The 14,505-nt window shown below is 47.7% G+C and overlaps 1 protein-coding gene across 1 annotated transcript; it reads left to right on the forward strand.

Moving 5' to 3' along the window:
• The first annotated feature begins 5,342 nt into the window (after window positions 1–5,342).
• Window positions 5,343–11,381, forward strand: TAS1R2 (taste 1 receptor member 2). Its single transcript, XM_058161460.1, is given in 12 exon segments — window positions 5,343–5,426; window positions 5,428–5,471; window positions 5,473–5,509; window positions 5,511–5,591; window positions 7,451–7,645; window positions 7,691–8,069; window positions 8,072–8,207; window positions 9,577–10,105; window positions 10,296–10,514; window positions 11,012–11,019; window positions 11,173–11,335; window positions 11,337–11,381. Coding segments are annotated over 12 exon segments (1,920 nt in total).
• The last annotated feature ends 3,124 nt before the right edge of the window (window positions 11,382–14,505 follow it).

Consider the following 14,505-nt stretch of genomic DNA (forward strand, 5'->3'; position numbering starts at 1 on the left):
TGTGGGTTTAGTGACTTATTTCTCACCCCTGGTGGTTTTATTTATATATTTTAATTGTTTGAAGATGGGGCGATCCCCGTTTGCAGGGTTCAGGTTAAAAAAACAAAACAAAAAAACAGCTGTTGTGTCTGCGCCCCTCCCACCCCGCCGAGCTGGGCCCCTTGCCAGAAAGTGACTTGGAAAGTGAGGGGGAAGGACCATCAGGACTTACCTCTCCCGGCTTCCCTGGCTCAGCTCCAGGAGCCAGAGGCAGGCCAGGTGGAAGAGATAACGAGGCCTCCGTCCCCTGACTCTTTCCCCTCCCCAGGCCACGCCTACAGACCCGGCTGATGGCAATCAGGCCTGGCTGGACCCTAGGTTTCGTAGGCAGGAGAGGCGGGAACAACAGAAGCAGGGGTGGGGTAGGCCTAGGAAGTGCTGAGTCATGGAGCCACACCTCACAGGATATAAAACCAGCGAGGGTTTCTATGCCTCTTCGTAGCAGGCAAAATCAACTGCTTAACTAAGAGCTGAAGTACTGTTTGTTCCTGGGTGACTCATCGGCATCAAGGGAGATAATAGAGTCACTTGGCAGACGCTCGCTAGTTTGCTGCCAGAGCTGATAGTGCCAGCTAATTAAGCCATCGCTCGGACGGAGGCGAGGGGGGACAGAACAACAGCCTTAGTCCAGCAGCCCATTTGTGATAGTGGGAGAACTGTCTGTGTTGACTATTGATCCCGTTTTCTAGGCTTGGCTAATTTGGGGGAATTTAAGGAAACCCCCGGTGCCAATTCTTCCCGTGTTGTCGCCGACAAAACCGCACGGACAGATCCATACACATTCCTACCAGCTGACCTTCATTTTCGCCAACCGAATTACAGCAGATCCCTGGCCGTTTGGCCAGGAGGCTTGCAAATTTCGGACAGCGGGCCTGTCCTAAGCTCAAGGTTATGTCAAACCTGCAGAAATTCTGCCGAGCCCGACGGCTGTTTGGCCCTCCCTCGAGGGCTTGGGAACACCTAAAAGAGACATGGAAATGTATGCAAAAGAGTCGGCTTTGGCCACTTACGCAAAGGAGCAGGTGAAAGAAAGAAGCCACAACACAAGTGAAGGAGAATATTTTCATAGCCATCGGGTGCCAGGGGAAGACCATGGTGCTCGCGACGGGCACAATTTTCTGCCTTTCTTTCGCCATGGCCACTTCCACTTCACCACTTTCCACCTGGCAGGAGATTATATCCTGGAGGGTGGGGTCTCTTCTCCCTGCATGCAGAATTGGAGGGCATCTCTCCTCCGCGGTATCCCCAGGTGCCCGTCTGAAAACAGTAAGTAGCAGAGGGAAGAAACGTCGAGGATCGTGATCTACGCGGATGTTCTGACCTAGGCTTCCCCGGCAGCGCGAAGCCAAGTCCTCGTCCCGATAAACCCCTTTTATTTAATTTACAGTGAATTCCTCTCCAGCAAAGTCTTTCCCGCAGTCTTTCAAGATAGTTCACAATTACCGACTTTTATCAGGCTTTGGAGAGCGGCCAGGCCAATATCTTTCATTGGCAAGAATCCAGGAATGAACTAATCGTCTCCTGCAAACTCCACTCCCCAGTCTCTCCTCTTTTATTCTCTCTGGGAGGGGCCCTTCATCGTCCACCTGTGGCCTTACTCCCAAGTCGACCCTTGTTCTTTAGCTGTTCCCTTTGTCTGGCAACTGCATGTGCACACTGGGGACAGGCTTCAGCTGTTCATCTGCCTCACTGATGTCTGACTCCGAAGGCAGCTGATAACTGTCAGACGGCCCTGGCCCGCTCTCTGCCTCAGACGCAGAGCCCTCGTCAGAGCCTTCCCCAGACTCCAGGACTGGCCCATGTTCTTCCCCAACCGCCTCACTGTCCGAATCTGCTGCCAAATCCACTACGGCACACAACAGCAGACTGCAGAAGTGGCCCTCTGCAAAGCAGGGTCTCTGTTCAAACTGGGGCACTGGCCACGCCCCAAATCTTGCCATTCTCCTGGCACTTGGCCTTCTCCGGATGGAAAGGTGCCATTCTGCATGATTAAAAACACAGAATGAGATGGGCCTGGGACTGATTCATACGTAAAGCTTGTGTTAGGAAGGAGATAAATGGCGCCGTGAGCTCGCGAAAGGTTTACTCGGCCTCAGTTTTCTCGCCTGCGTTATGGGGATAATTTAAATGTGCTGTTTTTCTGCTCCTGCCACTGTCAGGGATCCTTCCAAAGCGAATCTGTCCCATGTTTTAATCTCTCCCTTGGCGGGGGTCTCCATGGGGGTGGGTGGGGTGTCCCTTCCCTATGCGTGATTGGGGCCAGCAATGAATTTGCTACCCCTTCCAGGAATCTTCTAGGCTCCTTTGGAACGGGTCGCCCCATTACTTCTCGTGGACACAACGCCATGGTTTTAGGGTGTCTCTCTTCTCACGTTACGCAGCGATCTCAAAATATAGTTTTTGGCGCCGTCATCTTGGAAACGGGAGAAAGGAAGGTGCCTAGAGGTGCTCGCTTGGAGAAAGTACATAAAGGAGAAAGGTGGTGGTGTTGTTGTTTTTTTATCTTATGCCTGGAAGGTTAAAAAAAAAAAGGAGCTGTGACAAGAGACTCAAACCCGCCACAAACGCCATCACTCTCCAAGGGCTGATTTTATTTTATTATTATTTTAAATATATGTTTTATTAATACATGCACGCATACATACATATGCATGTATGCCTGTTTCCCCCCAAAATAAGACATCCCCTGATAATAGGCCGAATCGGGCTTTTGAGCGCTTGGCAATAAGGCCAAGTGCTTATTTCAGGGTTCAAAAAAAATATAGGACAGGGTCTTATTTTCGGGGAAACACGGTAAAAGGTTTTGAAGCTGGCCAATATGCTATATGTAGGTATGTACAGTAGTCTGTCTATCTATCTATCTATCTATCTATCTATCTATCTATCTATCTATCTATCTATCTATCATCTATCTATCATCTCTATATCTGTCTTTCTTTGTCTCTCTCTCTCTATATATATATATATCATTATCTATCATTATATCTATCTATCTACCCTGTTTCCCCAAAAACAAGACATCCCCTGATAATAAGCCCAATCGGGCTTTTGAGCGCCTGGCAATAAGGCCAAGCGCTTATTTCAGGGTTCAAAAAAATATAAGACAGGGTCTTATTTTTGGGGAAACATGGTAAAAGGTTTTGAAGTTGGCCAATATACTATATGTAGGTATGTACAGTAGTCTGTCTATCTATCTATCTATCTATCTATCTATCTATCTATCTATCTATCTATCTATCTATCTATCTATCTATCTATCTATCTATCATCTCTATATCTGTCTTTCTTTGTCTCGCTCTCTCTATATATATATCATTATCTATCATTATATCTATCTATCTACCCTGTTTCCCCCAAAATAAGACATCCCCTGATAATAAGCCCAATTGGTCTTTTGAGCGCATGGCAATAAGGCCAAACGCTTATTTCAGGGTTCAAAAAAATATAAGACAGAGTCTTATTTTCGGAGAAACATGGTAAAAGGTTTTGAAGCTGGCCAATATGCTATATGTATGTATGTACAGTATTCTATCTATCTATCTATCTATCTATCTATCTATCTATCTATCTATCTATCTATCTATCTATCTATCTATCTATCTATCTATCTATCTATCTATCTATCTATCATCTCTATATCTGTCTTTCTTTGTCTCGCTCTCTCTATATATATATCATTATCTATCATTATATCTATCTATCTACCCTGTTTCCCCAAAAACAAGACATCCCCTGATAATAAGCCCAATCGGCTTTTGAGCACATGGCAAGAAGGCCAAGCGCTTATTTCAGGGTTCAAAAAAAATATAAGACAGGGTCTTATTTTTGGGAAAACACGGTAAAAGGTTTTGAAGCTGACCAATATACTGAATGTATGTACTGTATATCTCTATCTTTCTGTCTGTCTGTCTGTCTGTCTATCTATCTATCATCTATCTATGTATCTATCTATCTATCTATCTATCTATCTATCTATCTATCTATCTATCTATCTGTCAATCATCTCTATCTCTGTCTCTCTTTGTCTCTCTCTCTCTATATATATATCATTATGTAGGTCTTTGGTTATTCAGATTTTCTCCCGCGTAAAATTGGAAGTGTCTTGGCGACGTTTCGACGAAATCCCATTCGTCATCATCAGGCTAGATGTTTACAGCTTAGTGCTTCTAGAAACCTCAGAAAACAAATATTATCTATCATTATATCTATCTATCTACCCTGTTTCCCCAAAAATAAGACATCCCCTGATAATCGGGCTTTTTAGCGCCTGGCAATAAGGCCAAGCGCTTATTTCAGGGTTCAAAAAAATATAAGACAGGGTCTTCTTTTCGGGGAAACACAGTACATACATACATACATACATACATACATATACCGTGTTTCCCCGGAAATAAGACCCTGTCTTATATTTTTTAAACCCCAAAATAAGTGCTTGGCCTTATTTTTGGGAAGGCCATCTTGCCTGATTTCCAGCTCTGCGTTTGAATATTTTCGGGGAGGGCTTATTTTCGGGGGGAGGCTTATTTTAGCGCATGTGCTCCAAAGCCCGATTGGGCTTATTATCAATGGATGTCTTATTTTCAGGGAAAGAGGGTATATATATACTCCGTATCTATCTGAACAATGTGTGGGTACAATTAGTTTTGAGTAGTGCTACAACAATAATCATAATGATAATCATAATATACATATCCATATTAATCACAGAGTAATAATACGATTAGCTTATCCATCTGCGAACATTTTCAGTATGTAATTACTTAACCATCCTTTTCATCTTTTTAGTTTCTGACCTCTGTTTCTTGATCGTTAGCCACTGGTAAAACAAGTCCCGTGTTAAGAAATATTCTGTTTCTTCCTTTTCTTTTCTTTTAAGCGTTAATCTATCTATCTCAGCACATTCTATTTATTATTATTATTATTATTATTATTATTATTATTATTATTATTATTATTATTATTATTATTACTATTACTATTACTATTACTATTACTATTACTATTACTATTACTATTACTATTACTATTACTATTACTATTACTATTACTATTACTATTACGCTTTTTCTCTGCAGGGATCTCCTCCTTTTTCCATTGCTGTGAAAACGCAATTCTAACATATGTAAAAATTAAAATATGTGTTCCCTTTATTATATTGGCCCAGGGCCGATTTTAGAGTGGATGGGGAAGGGGATGATGGGCCAGGAAGCCTTTCGGGGTGATACCCACCTTCCCTTTTTTCTGCCTCACCTAACTTTCACAGGTACCTGCCGAGGAGGGCCAGCTACAGCTACTTCCACACCATGAGGTTTGAGGTGGAGGAGATCAATAACTCCAGCAACCTCTTGACCGGAGTCCTGCTGGGCTTCGAAATGATGGACATCTGCCCCCCTCACCGACACCATCCACCCCGTCCTGCATCTCCTCGCCGATCCGAATCGGCAGGAATTACACTTCGTACCGCCCCCGGGGTCGTCGCCGTCATCGGTCCTGATTCATCCCTGGCAGCCATCACGGCGGCTTATATTCAGAGTCACTTTCTTATCCCGCAGGTGAGCGCATGGTTCTCGCCGGGAAAAGCAGGGGAGAGGCCTGCCAGGTGTTTTTAACAGGATAAAATAATCACTGTGTCATATTAATCCCCAAATGAAAATTGGAAGCACAATATGGCACAAATTAAGTGGCTTAAGCTAACAGGCTAATAACATAAAAGCTGGGAAGGGGAAGGAAAGGAAAGAAGGAAGGAAGGAGCAGAGGAGGAAAGAGGAAGGAAAGGAAGGAAGGAAGGGGGCGGGGCAGGAGGAAAGAGGAAGGAAGGAAAGGAAGGAAGGAGAAGCAGGGGAAGAGAGGGGATGAAGGAAGAAGCAGGTGAGAGAAGGGGAAGGAAAGGAAGGAAGGAAAGAAGGAATGAAGGAGCAGAGGAGGAAAGAGGAAGGAAGGAAGGAAGGAAGGGCGGGCAGGAGGAAAGAGGAAGGAAGGAAAGGAAGGAAGGAGCAGAGGAGGTAAGAGGAAGGAAGGAAGGAAGGAAGGAAAGAAGGAATGAAGGAGCAGAGGAGGTAAGAGGAAGGAAGGAAAGAAGGAAGGAGCAAAGGAGAAAAGAAGGAAGGAAGGAAGGAAGGAGTAGCAGGAGGAGGATGAAAGGAAGGAGAAGCAGGGAGGAGGAAAGAAGGAAGGAAGGAAGGAGTAGCAGGAGGAGGATGAAAGGAAGGAGAAGCAAGGGAGGAGGAAAGAAGGAAGGAAGGAAGGAGAAGCAGGTGAGGAAGGAAGGAAGGAAGGAGAAGCAGGGGAGGAGAAGGGATGAAAGGAAGGGGAAAGGGGAAGGAAGGAAGAAGAAGGTGAGGGAAGGGGAAAGAAGGAAGGAAGGAAAGGAAGGAAGGAGAAGCAGGGGAAGAGGGGATGAAAGAAGAAGCAGGTGAGAGAAGGAAGGAAAGGAAGGAAGGAAAGAAGGAATGAAGGAGCAGAGGAGGAAAGAGGAAGGAAGGAAAGAAGGAAGGAGCAAGGAGAAAAGAGAAGGAAGGAAGGAAGGAAGGAGAAGCAGGTGAGGAAGGGAAAGAAGGAAGGAAGGAAGGAGTAGCAGGAGGAGGGATGAAAGGAAGGAGAAGCAAGGGAGGGGAGGGGAAAGAAGGAAGGAAGGAAGGAGTAGCAGGGGAGGAGGGGATGAAAGGAAGGAGAAGCAAGGGAGGGGAGGGGAAAGAAGGAAGGAAGGAAAGGAGAAGCAGGTGAGGGAAGGGGAAGGAAGGAAGGAGAAGCAGGGGAGGAGAGGGGATGAAAGGAAGGGGAAAAGGGAAGGAAGGAAGAAGAAGGTGAGGGAAGGGGAAAGAAGGAAGGAAGGAAGGAGAAGCAGGGGAGGAGAAGGGATGAAAGGAAGGGGAAAGGGGAAGGAAGGAAGGAAGAAGAAGGTGAGGGAGGGGGAAAGAAGGAAGGAAGGAAGGAGAAGCAGGGGAGGAGAAGGGATGAAAGGAAGGAAGAAGCCGGGGGGGAGAGGGGATGAAAGAAAAGGGAAACTGAAGGAAAGGGGAAGGAAGGAAAGAGAAGCGGGAGGAGAGGGGAAGGAAGGAAGGAAAAAAACAGGTGAGAGGGAGGAAGGAAGGAAAAGTGGGAGCAGAGGAAGGAAGGAAGGCCATTCATTTAATATATTACAGTTATTAACATTTACATCAGGAGGGAGGAGGGATAAATGGAAGGAAGGAAAAGGAAGGATAAGGGATGGATAGAAGGGAGCAAGAATAAATGGAGAGAAAGAAGGGAGAGAGGAGAAGGAAAGGAAGGAAGGAGAAGGAAAGGAGAGGGATAGACTCCCACCTGTATTTTGCCTGATGGTTAGCAAGCTTAGAACAGGCCCGTCAGCAGTTAGTAAAAAGATTTCCTGCTTCACCTGGAATTAAACTTCCTCTCCTCTCCTTCGCTTCAGATCACCTACAGCGCAACCCCGGAAGCTCTCGGCAACCCCCGGATACTCCCCGTCGCTTTCCACACCATCCCGAGTGCCGAGCAACAGATGGCGGCCGTGCTGCGTCTGCTGCGTCACTTCGGGTGGAACTGGTTCATCGTCCTGGCTAGCGACGCCGAGTACGGCCACCAGAACCTCCAGCTGCTGCAGTTCCAGGCCCCCTGAGCCTGTGTCGCCCTCCAGGAGACCCTTCTGGTGCAGCAAAGGGTTCCCCCGGCTTGGAGCGGCCCCATCCAGGAGAGGATCAGGGGCACGGTGGCTTGGATCCACAGAAGCACAGCCAAGGTGGCGGTAGCCCTCGGCCTGGAACTTCTTCTCCTGGCCTTCTTTGAAGAAGCCGGCCGGCTGTGGATCGCCACTGACGCCTGGGCAACTGACCTGTCCATCCACGGCCTCCGCAACATTTCCAGCCTGGGAAGCGTATTTGGGGTGGCTGTGTAGGAGGTCCCTGTCCCAGGGTTGGACGACTTCCGAGTCAGGGAAGTCTGGGGACCCTCTGAGGCGAGCAGGGACCCCCGAAGGCTGGTCCCTGGCGGCACGTGCAACCAGGAGTGCCAGGAATGTCTCCCCACCCTCCGCTCTCCCATAAGAGCCTCCGGCAAACGGGGAACCGCGTGGATTTCAACGTGTACTCGGCCATCTGTGTTGTCGCTCACGCCTTGCACCGCCTGCTGAGTTGCACCCACACCAGGTGCCAAAAGAAGACTGTTTATCCCTAGCAGGTGAGTTGCATCTGGGGTGAAAATCTCTCTCTCTCTCTCTGTGTATTAAGTGTTTTTCTGTCGAAGCACCTGGTCTGCCCCAATATGGGAGGGAGCGTACTGCTTCCTCTTTCGCCTTTCAACTCCAATCCAGGAGCCCTCAGGCAATCGCTTTCACGACAAACTATTTGTACCAAATTTCTTTATCAGCAAAACACAAATTTATACATACACACACACACACACACACAAATAAGACCCTGTCTTATATTTTTTTGAACCCCGAAATAAGCGCTTGGCCTTATTTTCGGGGAAGGTCTTATTTTGGGGTGCGTGGAGCAAGATGGGGTTCCTCTTGCTGTCATACCTGATTTCCAGCTCTGTCTCCCTAACCCTAACCAGAGGAAATGGCGTGGACCGGCTGAGCATGCGGTTAAATATTTTCAGGGAGGGCTTATTTTCAGGGAGGGCTTATTTTTGGGGAGGGTTTATTTTAGGGGGGAAGGCATATTATCAGGGGATGTCTTATTTGCGGGGAAAGATAGTATATACACACACAAGCACGCACACGCATATATACATCCATCCATACTAATCTATCATCTACAAAATCTATCATTTTCCCTGAAAATAAGACTGGGTCTTATATTAATTTTTGCTCCAAAAGATGCATTAGGGCTTATTATCTGGCTAGGTCTTGGTTTTTTGGGGGAAATACGGTACTAAATGCACCCATCTGGCTGGCAATCCAAACTGGGACTTATTTTGGGGGTAGGGTTTATATTACGAGCATCCTGAAAAATTATGCTAGGACTTATTTTCCGGTTGGGTCTTATTTTGGGGGAAAATCTATATCTGTCTATATGTTTTCGTAGGTTTTCATGGGTATAGGTATGTAGGTCTTGGCATATTCAGGTCTTTTCCCATGTAAGGTTGAGAGTATCTTGGCGACGTTTTGACGAGGTCTCACTCGTCATCTTCAGGCTGGTGCTTACGGCTTCGTGCTTGTGCGAGCAAAGCGTGGTCGGAGCTGCCATCTCTCTATAAATACTGGTGGGGAGGTGGGGAGTGTTGGCTTTGTTGCTGTAAGCGGTTGGTTGGCTGTGTGGTTGCATCTTGATTGGTAGGTGGAGTGGGTGTTTGCAGATTAGTTGGCTGTTTCGTAGCATCCTGTGTGGGTGTGGTCCTAGTTGTGTGCCCATTAGTTTTAACACAAAAGACTAACAGAAATTTTAATCAGTGACCAGGGACAACCGTTGACCCCCCCACAAATGCCATTTTCATTCTTCAAACACATTTTGAAGATGAATGAAAACAGCAACAATCTCCTGGCCAAATTGTCCGGAGAGAAGCTAATTGAATCCCTAGATTTCCTCCATCTTTAAGTTTTCTCCAAAAAAAATCCCAGATATTTTGGTCTCCCCAGGACCCAGCAGAGTTGAAAGACCTATCTCTGTGCTTTTCTTTCCCCTTAGACAGGTTTATCTGTCAAAAATGCCTGCCAAACATCTGGTCCCATCCTGGCCAAGAAGCACTCTTCCCAAAGATAATGGTATACCTACAGTGGGACCATCCTGTCTCCTTTGTGCTGCTTCTCTTCTCCGCCCTCAGCCTCTCGGCCATCTTGGGCATCCTCACCACCTTTGCCCATCATGCCAACACCCCGGTGGCGAGATCAGCCGGTGGCAGGCTATGTTTCCTCATGTTATCTTCCCTCATCTTGGACTTCTGGAGTGTCTTCTCCTACCTCCCCACCGAGCTGCGATATCTCTTCAGTCTGGTGGGGTACAGCCTCTGTGTCACCATCTACCTCGCCTGCGCCACCGGCCGTTCCTTCCAGAACCTCTGCGCTTTCAAGATGGCGGCCTGGCTGCCCGCTGCCTTCACCGCCTGGTCCATATCCAAAGGGCAGTCGGTCATTAGTGGGTTTCACTTAACCTTGCTACCGGTTCGCAAATGTGAGCGTGCACGCGCAGAGCGTCCGTGATGACGTCCAGGCGGGTGGGCCACCCACCGCCGCCGCTACCGGTTTTCCCGAACCGGGTAGAACTGGTAGAAACCCACCACTTAAGTAGGTCTTCGTCGCCACCGTTTCCCCCATCAAGGTGGCCACCGTGGTGCTCAACCTCCATTACCGCTACCCGAAGCTCGTCAAGACTGCCCTAATCAGGAACCCGGCGGAGCTTATCCTGACGTGTCACACTGACTACCTATCCGTGCTTGTGGTCCACCACCTCTTCGACATGATCCTCTCCTCCCTGTGCTTCGGCTTGGCCTACGCGGGGAAGGTGTTGCTGAAGAGCTACAACGACAGCCAATGTCGTGTCCCACCCCCACTCCAACGAACGAGTCAAGGAAGTCCGTAACAAACTTGGCAACGAAGCCTCTGCAGCTTGCCAAGTTCCTTCGAGGCTTCTCAAGGCAGGCAGGAGTCCAAGTTGTGACTTCAGCGATAGGGTCCAATATCAGCCAACTAGAGAAGACTTTGCTTGACTCAAGGTTGGAATGCCAAAAGCAGGTCCTTTATATAGGCTGTGGGGTGTGGCTCCATGACTCAGCATTTATCCAGGCCTGCCCCTCCCTTCCTTCCGCTGGCGTCGCCTCTCAGATCTCCGGAAGCGAGGGTCCTCCCACTTTGAATTGTCTTCAGCTGGATCTGCTGTCTGGGAAAGGGAGGGGTCAGAAGGAGTAGGCCCGAGCAATTCCAATACCTGGCTGGCTTCCTGCTCTGACGGCTAAGCCAAAGGAACACACGCTGTATGCGTGAGGTTTATCGGGCTACTCCTTTCACTCCTGGAATCCTCTCCGGGCATGGGGCCAGGGCCGGAGGCTGGAGTTATGACAGGCCGTTCATCTTCATTATCAGACTCGGAGTCTGATAAAAGGCCCGGTTGGAGACGGGAGGGGCCCAGCTGAGGAGAGGAGGGAGGACGAGTCACAACAGCCAAGTTCATCACCGTCGTCATGGTTGGGCTACTTCAGCTCCTGGGTGCTGCTTGTTTTGATCACCACCGTCTCGGAAGGGATGGCGGTCGCCATCTTTGAGACGGTCATCATAGTCTCCAACCTCTTCAGCCTCTCCCTGCGCTTCTTCGGGTCCAAGTGTTGCGTCATCTACGTCCATCCAGCACGTAACACACCGGCCTTTCCTCCAGGCAGCCATTCAGAGCTACACCATGGACCAGGGCTAGGAGCATCCTGAGCCCCCAGTTCTTCCTCCGCCCCACAAGGCCAACCTCTTCCCTTCGTGTCGCTCCGGTTTAGCCGACCCGGATCCATCTTGGTTAGCCAATCACAGAACAGAGCCCCCGATTAGCAATTCATAGCAATGTTTTTTTTTATGCTTTGCATTGGATTTTATTTCGGAACCTTTACATTTGTATTGTGGGTGTAATAAAAAGCTGTTTTGTTGTACTTTTAATTTAATTTAATTATTTAATTTAATTTAATTTAATGTTAAATTTGCTGTTATTTTTTTTTTCACTGTAATTTGAGTGTATTTGAGTGTATTCCTTCCTTTCTCTCATTCACCCACTCATCTTCCTTCCTTCCTTCCTTCCTTCCTTCCTTCCTTCCTTCCTTCCTTCCTTCCTTCCTTCCTTCCTTCCTTCCTTCCTTCCTCTCATTCACCCACCCACCCTTCCTTCCTTCCTTCTTCCACCCATCTTCCTTCCTTCCTTCCTTTCTCTCATTCACCCACCCATCTTCCTTCCTTCCTTCCTTCCTTCACCCATCTTCCTTCCTTCCTTCCTCTCATTCACCCACTCATCTTCCTTCCTTCCTTCCTTCCTTCCTTCCTTCCTTCCTTCCTTCCTTCCTTCCTTCCTTCCTTCCTTCCTCTCATTCACCCACCCATCTTCCTTCCTTCCTTCCTTCCTTCCTTCCTTCACCCATCTTCCTTCCTTCCTTCCTCTCATTCACCCACTCATCTTCCTTCCTTCCTTCCTTCCCTCCTTCCTTCCTTCCTTCCCTCCTTCCTTCCTTCCTTCCTTCCTCCCTCCCTCCCTCCCTCCCTCCCTCCCTCCCTCCCTCTCATTTACCCACCCATCTTCCTTCCTTCCTTCTTCCTCCCATCTTCCTTCCTTCCTTCCTTCCTCTCATTCACTCACCCATCTACCCATCTTCCTTCCTTCCTTCCTTCCTCTCATTCACTCACCCATCTACCCATCTTCCTTCCTTCCTTCCTTCCTTCCTTCCTTCCTTCCTTCCTTCCTTCCTTCCTTCCTTCCTTCCTTCCTTCCTTCTTCCTTCCTCCTTCCTTCCTTCCTTCCTTCCTTCCTTCCTTCCTTCCTTCCTTCCTTCCTTCCTTCCTTCCTTCCTTCCTTCCTTCTTACTTCCTTCCTTCCTTCTTCCACCCATCTTCCTTCCTTCCTTCCTTTCTCTCATTCACCCACCCACCCATCTTCCTTCCTTCCTTCCTTCCTTCACCCATCTTCCTTCCTTCCTTCCTCTCATTCACCCACTCATCTTCCTTCCTTCCTTCCTTCCTTCCTTCCTTCCTTCCTTCCTTCCTTCCTTCCTTCCTTCCTTCCTTCCTTCCTTCCTTCCTTCCTCCACCCTTCCTTCCTTCCTTCCTTCCTCTCATTCACCCACCCACCCACCCATCTTCCTTCCTTCCTTCCTTCCTTCCTTCCTTCCTTCCTTCCTTCCTGCCTTCCTTCCTTCCTTCCTACCTTCCTTCCTTCCTTCGTTCCTTCCTTCCTCTCATTCACCCGCCCACCCTTCCTTCCTTCCTTCTTCCACCCATCTTCCTTCCTTCCTTCCTTTCTCTCATTCACCCACCCATCTTCCTTCCTTCCTTCCTTCCTTCACCCATCTTCCTTCCTTCCTTCCTCTCATTCACCCACCATCTTCCTTCCTTCCTTCCTTCCTTCCTTCCTTCCTTCCTTCCTTCCTTCCTTCCTCTCATTCACCCACCCATCTTCCTTCCTTCCTTCCTTCCTTCCTTCCTCCACCCCTTCCTTCCTTCCTTCCTCTCATTCACCCACCCACCCATCTTCCTTCCTTCCTTCCTTCCTTCCTTCCTTCCTTCCTTCCTTCCTTCCTTCCTTTCTTCCTTCCTCTCATTCACCCACCCATCTTCCTTCCTTCCTTCCTTCCTCCACCTTCCTTCCTTCCTTCCTTCCTCTCATTCACCCACCCTTCCTTCCTGCCTTCCTTCCTTCCTTCCTACCTTCCTTCCTTCCTTCGTTCCTTCCTTCCTCTCATTCACCCGCCCACCCTTCCTTCCTTCCTTCCTTCCTTCCTTCCTTCCTTCCCTCCTTCCTTCCTTCCTTCCTTCCTTCCCTCCTTTCTTCCTTCCTTCCTTCATTCCTTCCTCTCATTCACCAACCTTCCTTCCTTCCTTCCTTCCTTCCTTCCTCCCTCCCTCCCTCCTTCCTTCCTTCCTTCCTTCCTCTCATTCACCCACCCACCCATCTTCCTTCCTTCCTTCCTTCCTTCCTTCCTTCCTTCCTTCCTTCCTTCCTTCCTTCCTTCCTTCCTTCCTTCCTTCCTTCCTTCCTTCCCACCCCACATTGGGGGTTTTGGGGGAGGGGCCTATGGGGCTGGGGGTTTGTTACTGTGGGGGGGGGGAGGGCAATTGCAGGAAATGCAAACAGCAGAGATTTGTGTGCAGGAACGGCATATAAAAGCAGAAATTTCCCTCCAAATTTGGCCGAGGGGCTTTAGCTCCTAAATTGTAATTTAGGAATAAAAAAAGCTTTTTTTTTTTTTTGCTTTTCATGGAAGAAGACCAATTTGGTTTTTAATCATTTTAATGCATTTATTAACTTGTTTCCAGCACTGGTATACCCAGAGTCACCTGTGGATATAAACGGGTTTAATAAACAAATAATAGTGGTGTTTTTGTTTTTTTGTTTTTTAAAAAGGGATGCCCGTCATTCGCCAAAAATGGCAGCGAGTTGGAAGGATATTTTGATATATTTTTGGGGGGAATTGTTGACCAACTTCTTTTCTTTCCGAGCCTTTCAGTCCTGTGGATTATTATTATTATTATTATTTTCTTACCCACTCAAAATGAGATTCAGTTTTTAAAAACACCATTTTTTGTGCGTGCAAAATATAACATGGAGAGAACAACTTAAAAGTCTGACTTTGCCATCTCCAATTTGGGGATAAATGCCCCCATATTATTTTAAAGGAAAATGAACTGAGGTCCAAAAAAACAACAAAAAACCGGTCGATATTTATTGATGTGTGAATTGCTATGATATTATTTGGCTTGAATGGGAATGATATGCTCTTTTAAAGTGCATAATTTGGAACTGTGGAGGATTTGGCTTTGCTTTTTCCAAAGAAAAAAAAAAGAAATAC

The sequence above is a fragment of the Ahaetulla prasina genome, chromosome 18 (assembly GCF_028640845.1).
Source record: "Ahaetulla prasina isolate Xishuangbanna chromosome 18, ASM2864084v1, whole genome shotgun sequence".
Classification (NCBI taxonomy): Eukaryota; Metazoa; Chordata; class Lepidosauria; order Squamata; family Colubridae; genus Ahaetulla; species Ahaetulla prasina.